Source organism: Gavia stellata, chromosome 16 (assembly GCF_030936135.1).
Source record: "Gavia stellata isolate bGavSte3 chromosome 16, bGavSte3.hap2, whole genome shotgun sequence".
Taxonomy (NCBI): Eukaryota; Metazoa; Chordata; class Aves; order Gaviiformes; family Gaviidae; genus Gavia; species Gavia stellata.
In genome coordinates this window covers 8,436,226-8,445,846 of record NC_082609.1, presented here as the reverse complement: position 1 = coordinate 8,445,846, position 9,621 = coordinate 8,436,226, and the positions used below count along the sequence as shown (strand labels likewise).

The following is a 9,621-nucleotide window of genomic DNA, read 5'->3' as shown; positions in this document are numbered from 1 at the left end:
GGCCACCTGCTGCATCATAAAGAAGCTGGAAAAGACATGAGTCACATTCTCATTTCTCTCCCCGTCTGCAGATTCATAACTAGAACAATGATATCTATAAGGATACAACCTTGTCTGGAGGTCCAGAAGGGATCCAAAGGGAAATCTACAGCATACAGGACAAACAGGTACTGGAATAAAATATATTCAAGATGGTTTTACAAGCTTACAAGTGCTTATTAAACTTGGATTATTTTGCGATTCCTTAGTTTTCTCCCACATCACTGACCCTCAAAAAGATTAAGTCATTCAAGTTTGCTACAACTTGTAAGAGATTCAGTATGACAAAAGAGTTTAATGGCAACTGGCAGAGCAAAGCACAGCTGTTTACCACAGCACACCACAAACAGTTCTTCAAACACACATCAGGGACTACAGAGATGGAGAGTTTTATCAGGAACATAGCTTTCCGACAAAAGTTACTAAATCATGGCTTTAAAGCAAGCAATGCATCTGTTAGGTGCACTGCAGAAAAAACAGACTGCAAATAAGCACTCATTAATGGTATTGAGCAATGCATGTACTTCTTGCGTAACTTCACAATTCACTTACACCCTTTAAGATCATGAGACCCTTTCTTTGGTAGCCAGAAGAGTATGCCACCTTCATTAAGACAACAATTAAGATAATTTGTTTCCTTACAGGAACTGTCCCTTTGCCATCATTCAAGTACTGATCAGCGTAAACATATGTAAGAAAGGCTACCACTAGCTGGTGTGGTAAAAAGACCCAAATGAGGTAAGCAATCTATCTCCCATTCTAACGTTCCCAGCATAGAAAAGAAAGGTCTAAATATCAGACATTTGCATAGACAAGCAACTACTCATTCTCTTTTGATGCTGATGTTCATGATCTCTGGCCATCTGAGTTGAAAGCTTGACTGGGTGAAATGAGATTCCCCCTACTGACCTTGATCTTTTTCTCTGCAAACTAATGATAAAAATGGGACTGTTTTCAGAGAACTGAAAGCCTGATTTGTATATGCGACAAGCCATTCCATATTAAATCCATTGAGCATTTTACTTGCCTCAACATTACAAAAGCAATTTGTTTCCAGACAGTGCAGAATAATCAGTTCACTCTTCACCAAGACAAGCTTTTCTCCATATCGTGCCTGTTATCCATACAGAGTTTCCTCAGAGAACAGCCTGAACTCCATGCACGTATCAGACTATTAATGCCATGGTCAGAATCAAGAACGGAGTTTCAACATACTGTAAGTTTTCGCTGCCACTTCCCTCTTTGACAAACTAAACATTGCCACCTACCGACTCTGTCAAAACCTGAAATTTAAATTTTTGTTTATTCCCCAATCCCAGACACAATGCCAAAGATGCACAACAGAGGCTGTAAGGAAAAAGCATTAGGGCCCAGATAAAGAAACCATAAACTCACACCCGATAGTCTCAACTATTTTGTTGCTTGTTTTGTTCCACTGTTGTAGCTACTTTAAGATGTCAAATTTTAGTCCAAGCCTTGAACTTGCAACGTGACTGTCAAGCACATATTTTTTACAATAAAAGACCCAACCATACGTAAGAGAGACAGCTGCATGAATTTGAGGACAACACAGCTCCTTACAAGCTTCATAACAGTACTGTATTTTCTAGATTTGATAGTTCAGGGTAGAGCTTGAATGCTGTGGTCCAAGTAACTCAGAGAAAGTAACATCTGTTGCTGCTTTTTCAAGGTTTTTCCATACCTATGGCTTGACAAGTAAGAAAAAAGCTTACAATCATTCTTGCAACATCCAAGCTCCAGCAGCACCAAAGATATAACTAAAACATCATTTTAATTATTCTTTTATATAATTACATTGTCAAACAAGAAATACCTATATAGTCACAAAAGTTTGTTACAGTGTATTAACAAGGGTTCTACTTCGTAGCTGTTGCACGTATTCTTTTGCTTGGTCAAAACCAGTCCTTGGTGGCTCTGGAGGAGGAGGAGGACCTTCCACCAACTTCACAAAGTAATGGCACCTGACGATTTTCATGACACCAAACATGCCTTTGCCATGGTAACGAATCCGCTTCACATAGCGGCCTCTGCCCGTCATTGACTCAGCTGAAGGAAAAAGGTAGGGGGAGAGAGAAGACTATTCAGTCAAGAATAAACTACTACACATCTGCAACTGAAACACTGTCTCGTCAGTGTATTTTTCATGAATATGAAAAGTTAATTCTATTCAGGATTCTCTCCTCCATCTTTCTTCTATTATATTTAGCAGATTACTGCTATAAAGGAACGCGTGAGTTGAATTAACACTCTTCAGGAGCACCAAAAAGGTGAATTTAGAAAGTGTGCATGTAAAGATAAATACATAGTAAAGGACAAATCCAAAGAAAGCTACACTGAGAACTTACTAGATTATATAGCTCTTCTGAAGGTGGCATTAATTCTGTTGCTTTTCAGTAGTTTGTCTCATTAATTCCTGTAGAAGTCTTACAGACCTCATCTTCCCTCCTTTCTCCCTTTACTGCATTCATCATAGGTATTTTCATTATCTACACATCCAGTCCTGCACTAGCAGATAAACCTTCTTATGGCAGAGGCCTGGAAGGCTCCAAAGAATTCTGATCTAATCTGCTCTACTATCCAGGTTACTTTAAGCTTGTAAGGTCAGCTTAATAACATCTATACCATATTTGGCAAAATGGGAATTTTTTTTCTTTGGGCCTAAAAACATCTACAAGCAAACATTTCTCTAACATTTTTCTAGGCGAGAAAGTGCTGTAGCTATTACAAGCTTATCTTGTAATCATATATAAGAAAGCCGTTTTAAGTCTGCTGTCAATATTAATTTACTTCTACACTGTTTCTAAAAGAAGTTTAGATTCCCATCCTGCAAAGCTAGTAGTACTAGCCACAGACAAAGCTTCCAGCATCTATGTTCACCGGCAACATTAAGAAGTAATAACAGTTTTTCTTTCATAATCATGTCAGGCATTTTCCCCCTCAGGACCTTCTCTTTTCACATAGGAAGCAGAAACTCCATTCTCAGATGAACGCATCTTAAAAACAACGCATCCAGCGGATGCCAGAAAAACACCAGTCAGACAACAAATATAACAAATTGATGGCTGAGGGCTCAACAGCGACACTAACTTCAGTTGCGCTGCAAGTTGGAAGCACGTGCCTTTAAGTTTACTAGAAACTATACTCTATTCATTTCTGCTGATTTGAAGTAATAAAGCCTTATTAAGGATAAAATTTTTTCATAGGGTAGGATGACCTTTTTCTGCACAAAATAAGGAAAAAATGTACCTATATGTAAATTTGATTTGAATTCCACATTGTGATTTCTTACTGCCATTTCCTGGGCTTCTAACAGAACCTGTAACAAAAGGAGAAGAAATGGAAATACTGAGTAGGAATTTAAGCAATGCTACTTCTTATCACCAGATAACATGGAAGAAATTCCAAGTTTAAGTCAGTTACAGAAAAAGTATTCTATAGAGATCAAAACTGTTGAAAGACAGACAACTTTTACATTGACATGTTCTTTGCATACAGACTAAAAAGCTTCAGGACAACTTTATTACATTTTTTTGGGAGGAAAGGGCATGGAAAAGATGGTTCCCACCAGCATTTGCCAGCCTTCCATCCATGGACCTATGTCTAATTAGACATCAGACTAGAAACAAACTCCAAGGTGGGTAAAATGAACTTAGGCCATTCAATATTTTTCAGCTAATGCAGCATGCTTCTTCGTCATTATGCCAGAAATCAGTGCTTTGGCCAAGAAAATGAGTAATTTGAGACTCTTAACAACTACAGTGCACGAAAAGCTTTCATACCTTCACAGAACTCAGTCCTTGCCATGAGGATATCCTTTATCTCTTACAATTTTAAGAACCAAAGCACATAGATGTAGCGGCCATTAGTGACAAGGATTCTGCATTATTTACCATGAACTTAACACCAATATTGTTAGAGAGGGTGCCCACATGTAATTTTTTGTCATTACGAGTTAAAAGAGCCAGCACGAGTGACCTCTGCATATTCTAAGTCACAACATTACATGACTGCTACAAAACCACATTGTTTGAATGTGCTCCAACAGGCTGAATAGAAACACAGGAAAACACAGAAATAGAAACATCTCCAAACTTCTGGCGATAGGTATTGATTTTAAAGTTTTCTTGAAACTAGGAGTGTTAAAGAATACTACTACATACCTCTTTGATCACCTTTGCTCCCTTTTTATCATTAAATTCCAACTGAGCAAGAGCCTGATCAATGGACATTCCTTTTATCTGCAATCAAAGTGTTAAAGTTAACTTCTGCAATTACAAGTATTTCCCTTCTTATTCAGAAGACAATATCTAAATTATTTTGCCATTATAAAGAGCAAATCAAAATACTTCCATTTCCTCAATTACCATTTCTTCAATGTAATATCTTACATACAGAACTTCTGAGCTAAATATTGAATACATCTTGATAAAACATTCAATTTTTTTTCTTAAAGAGAAAAACAGCCCATTCCTATCCTTCCAAGTTCCCCTTGCCATCTACTACTAGGCACAAACCAACACAAATTCTTCCACAGTGCATAATCTGCATAAAATCCTGAATACACATTTGAGAGCATACTAGGATAAGGCAGCTAAACCAAACTACAAACAACTGTTCGCTTGCACAGATGCATGCTCTTCCCCAGGACTCTATTATGAAGATGCTGATTAGACTGTGATTGAACTAGGCTGTTAAGGCAAACACAGCCATTAAATTTTGCGTTCTAACAACTACAGTACAAAGTATTTTTTGCTTACCAGTTTTGCCAGATACCACATCTTATCTTTGCTATATTTTATTTCCCTCCGACAGTGATATATTTCCTAGGTGCAGAAAAAAGTTAGAGGACCAGTAATTTTGCTGTGAAAACAAGAATGGAGCACACATGTCTGCTCTACAATCTATATTCTTACTAGGAATAAAATAAGTGTAACTCCCCCTACTATACCATGAACATACCAAATCAGGCATACCTTCAACATTTGAAACTGAAAGCATTATAAAAAAGTGGCTAATGCACAGAAAATTAATACAATCTTGTAAGAATTAGTTTATAAACAGAAGTCCCTGAAAAGGACAATCAGAAGATTTTTCACTGTCTTTTCCTTTCTTCCTCCCCACCTTTTGAAGCAGTCAGACTGACATGCCCATTTAGTCTTAAAAACATCACTCTACTGTCAAGTCAGCTTACTGGGATAGCAACTAAACAACATTACCAGAATGAACTTCATTAGCTCTTCAGAAGTGAAGAGGGTTTCAAGTTTGAGTGGCATGAAGAGCTGTCTCCAAAGACCCATTTAACATTATACCTGTACCAACAGGGACCAGAACTAGCTAGAAAAATTTAACATCAATACAAATTTGAAAGAGACAGCATTCTTTACGAACAGGTAAAAAACTGATTTAATAAGCAAGGTGGTTGATAACTACATTTTCACATACATTGCATTAGTCAGCACAGTACACAGCATGTATTTCTACATCCTAGGCCCTAATGTTCACAGAAGCGATAAATGCTCATGGCCCACAAAAGCACACGTCCAAAAAAACCCTATTCTTTTGAGATGCAAATACTTTACTTTGCTGAGCAGTATGCATAACAGAGGCCACAACACATTAATTCCCAGTGAAGAACAATTACAAAAATGGAATTCCAAAATATCAGTTCTTGAGAGTGAGGAAATACTGAAGAATTCACCAAAAATTCTCCCAGGCTGTGGTGTAGAGAAAGTGGCACTGATTAGTCCCTTCAGTGATCACATACACAACACTGTTTTCATGCGTGACAAATTAAGAGGCTTGCTTCCATTCACATTTAACTGTACTTCCCAGTTACAAAATTATCAATAAAAGGGGACAGAGAAAAACAGGCATAAACCTGCTGTTATCAAAACCTAACCTGTTATGACTGCATTTAAGAAAACTGACCATGTTACTTATGGTGACTTTTCCAGAAGTCTTCTGAATGGCCAGCAGAAGGCCCTACACCGAGCATACAGGTAACAAAAGGATTTTAGATTCTTTGTTACAGTGAATGGTTTAGTAAAACACAAGTTGTTGTGCAACAGACTGAAGAAACAACCCCACTGTACGGTATACGTAAAATGGTTTCCTAAGGAAAAAAAACTCCTGCAATTGTATGGCACATCTGATTGCATGTCCCTGCCCATCTAACTTTAGAACTTCTCAGTCCATATTAAATATTTCAAGCAACCACTACAACAGAAAACAACCTCTGAATAGCTCCATTAAGGGGAGGCCACAGCAAGATGCAACACATTAGACCTCAGAGAATCTATAATGCAGAGAAATCAAGAAATTAAGAGAGCATGCACTCTCTCATACCTACACCAAACAGGCACCAGTAGTTCCACTAGTCAAGTAGAGTTACATTTATATCTTTGTGCATAGAAGCAACAATACAATCATGTTTTTCTCCAGTTATTTACTGTCAGTACAAACAGAACAAGTGTATAATGATACACTGATACATCCTGAGTAACTTCTACCTCCCTGTAGTTCAGAGACTTCTACAAACAGATGGTGGCACCTTTGCAGTTCACATCACACATAAGGTAGGTGATCAGCTACAAGCAACTTGAAGCTCTAATATAATTTAGAAATGGAAATTCAATTCAAAATAGAAATTCAAAGTGATGTTAACTTTTACAATATAAATATGCCAAACTACTAAAATCTTAAGTAACAAATGAATAACCTATCAAACTAGTGCCTTGTGGAGTCACCCAGAGACAGTGACAATCTGTTCAGAAACTGCTAAACATAAACAGGTAAGGAAATTCACAGGTGTATCCTTACAGCTGGTCTGCGAGGTTCTCCAGGCAGCTGTGGAGGGTAAACAATCCTGTTCTTTTTCTCCCACTTCCCAAATTGCTGCAGAGATGTGCTTGTGTGGATGCATGACAGAGGAAAAAGGCTACTGGATGTTAGCCACCTGTAAGACAAGACCACAGGCTTTGCTGCTGAACACAAGAGTTCTTTGTCCCTGCCCAGTTTATCTGGAAAATTGTGAACTTACCTGTCTTGATAAAAAGAACTGACACATTTGACTAATCACAAACTGAAGCTGTCCAAGTCCTCTATAGTTTACGTTGAAAAGGCTTTTTAATTCAACAGGAAGCCTCAGGCTTCCTAAAGCAAACCATGAACCATTTGTATAGCATGAGGTTCCCCATTGTGTGACCACCTGGGGACACTTAAAGACACAATCACCTCTTTGTTCTTATGTGGGATTCATTACTCACACAAACCATTTCTATCCTTTCCAAGAGAAGCCAATACTTATTTAACTCTTATCAAGAAAATTTTTAGCAGTAAAAAAATCTCTAGTTTTTCAAGGGACTGAGTACCAAAATAGTATTAGAAGCTTATAAACATTTGTCCCTTCTGATATTTGAAAGGGAAGATACTCTAAACTACTTTCAAAATACAATCAGGTCAATATAAGGCAGCTGATAGAAAAAAACCTCTAGTTTTCAGTCAGTTCACTCACCTCAGATTCAGAAAAAACAAGCTACATTTTGCCCCCTGCTGACTAGATAAGGCAGTACTGGGCAGCCGCTCACAGCAACAAGAAACAGACGAGTTCAAGACCAGATACTGTGAGTTTTACTTAGGCTTGAACAGCTTCGTGCGGGTAGCCAAACTGTGCAAAGCATTTTAAAAATGAGTGGCAAACAGAATACATTGATTAGTTTCAAAAGGGCATTGTACACCTTAAAGTTTTCACCCCCCAGCTCTGGGTCCCCCAATATAAGGACATGGACCTGTTGGAGCAAGTCCAGAGGAGGGCCACAAAGATGATCAGAGGGGTGGAGCACCTCTCCTATGAAGACAGGCTGAGAGAGTTGGGGTTGTTCAGCCTGAAAAAGAGAAAGCTCCAGGGAGACCTTATAGCAGCCTTCCAGTACCTGAAGGGGGCCTGCAAGAAAGCTGAGGAGGGACTTTTTACAAGGGCATGTAGTGATAGGTCAAGGGGTAATGGCTTTAGACCTTTAGACTGAGAGAGGGTAGATTTAGATTCAGTATTAGGAAAAAAAATCTTCACTATGAGGTTGGTGAGGCACTGGAACAGGTTGCCCAGAGGAGCTGTGGATGCTCCAACCCTGGAAGTGTTCAAGGCCAGGTTGGACGGGGCTTTGAGCAACCTGGTCTAGTTGAAGGTGTCCCCGCCAATGGCAGAGAGATTGGAACCAGATGATCTTTAAGATCCCTTCCAACCCAAACTATTCTATGACCCTATCAGTAGAGGGTAGCATAATATACAAATTTAAATGTTATAGAATATTTTTTCAGATACTTACCAAAACAGGTTTATTTGCTTAATACTTAAAAATTTTACTCATCAAGACAACAATTCATCATCACCAGACATAATATCATCAATTAATACAGAAAAATATTTGATAAGCATATGAATATAATTTTGCAATTTAGCAACTTAAGCAGTAATGAATTAAGGATTGTTTTCTTGGTATTAACAGAACACATTAATATACCTGACAAACTAAGGAATCTCCCATTCCCTCTACCTTAAAGTAATCAAACCTCATGTGAAGAGCAACTCTATTTATCATAACTTTAGGAAAAGAAAGAGGACACAAATACATTGTAAGCAAAAGAAAATGGTGATAAGCAACAAACAAAAGTACATTATAAATAGGTAAGTAATGGGAACAGGAAAGAAAAAAGCTGAGTACCCTTCTAGAAAGAATCACACATAAGCACTAAGAGGGAGACATACAGACTAGAAAAACTGAGTAAAACAAGTGATTAGCACGCAACTCTGTTCAACTGCAAGGCAGTAATCAAAGCACAGGCAACACAAGCCTATTTGTTTTTCCTTCAGTGACACAGGTCTCTACAATTTACCTCCACCAGCTCTAGCAGAGACCAAAGCTCTGCACTTTGAGAATCCCCATCAGCTTATCTTCTGAAGTCAGGGATCCAGTCAGCATTGACCAATGCTCCCCCAGCACAACTTTGCCATTCTTCCAGACTGAGGAGAAAGACTAGCAACTACAGAAGAGCAATGACTAGGGAGAACACAGAGGGGAGCAACAGGTACTACGTTACTGTGACCTGCACCATAAAGCCAGAGAAAATCTAGATGCCCGATACAAAGGGGGCAGGAGAGAAAGAGAAACATCTCCATGATGCCACAATCACCAAGTACATAGAAAGACGGAGTCACGGAGCGACCCTACAGCTCCGGGCCAGGGCGAAAAGACAGCGAGAAGGCCGAGCCAGGCGACCCGGGGAGTCTCCAGACCCAGAGACTCCCCGAGCTAGGCGGCCCGAGTCCCACTACCCGGGATGCCGGTGGAATGGCCCTTCTCCAGGACCACTGCAGAAGCAGACTCACCTCTCCGGCCGCGCCCAGCCGAGGAGACCGCACACCCAGGCACGACCTGCGAGGAAGCAGCACAGTGAGCAAGAAAAAAGCAGGCGAGAACCCCCAAAGCTAGCGCTCCGCTCCGTCCCCTCAGACTTACCAGCCCCAACTGCCCACCGCGCCGCCATCTTCCCCGCCTCGCTTCA

General features: G+C 39.5%; 1 protein-coding gene across 1 annotated transcript; it reads right to left on the bottom strand.

Moving 5' to 3' along the window:
* Nucleotides 1-314: 314 nt before the first annotated feature.
* On the bottom strand, nucleotides 315-9,603 carry MRPL22 (mitochondrial ribosomal protein L22). Its single transcript, XM_059825629.1, has 7 exons — nucleotides 9,576-9,603; nucleotides 9,446-9,491; nucleotides 6,880-7,015; nucleotides 4,818-4,883; nucleotides 4,221-4,298; nucleotides 3,307-3,376; nucleotides 315-2,106 (listed from the first exon to the last, which is right to left on the bottom strand). Exons 1-7 carry the CDS (start codon nucleotides 9,601-9,603, stop codon nucleotides 1,895-1,897), a joined length of 636 nt encoding a protein of 211 aa, XP_059681612.1. The 3' UTR covers nucleotides 315-1,894.
* Between the last annotated feature and the right edge of the window lie 18 nt (nucleotides 9,604-9,621).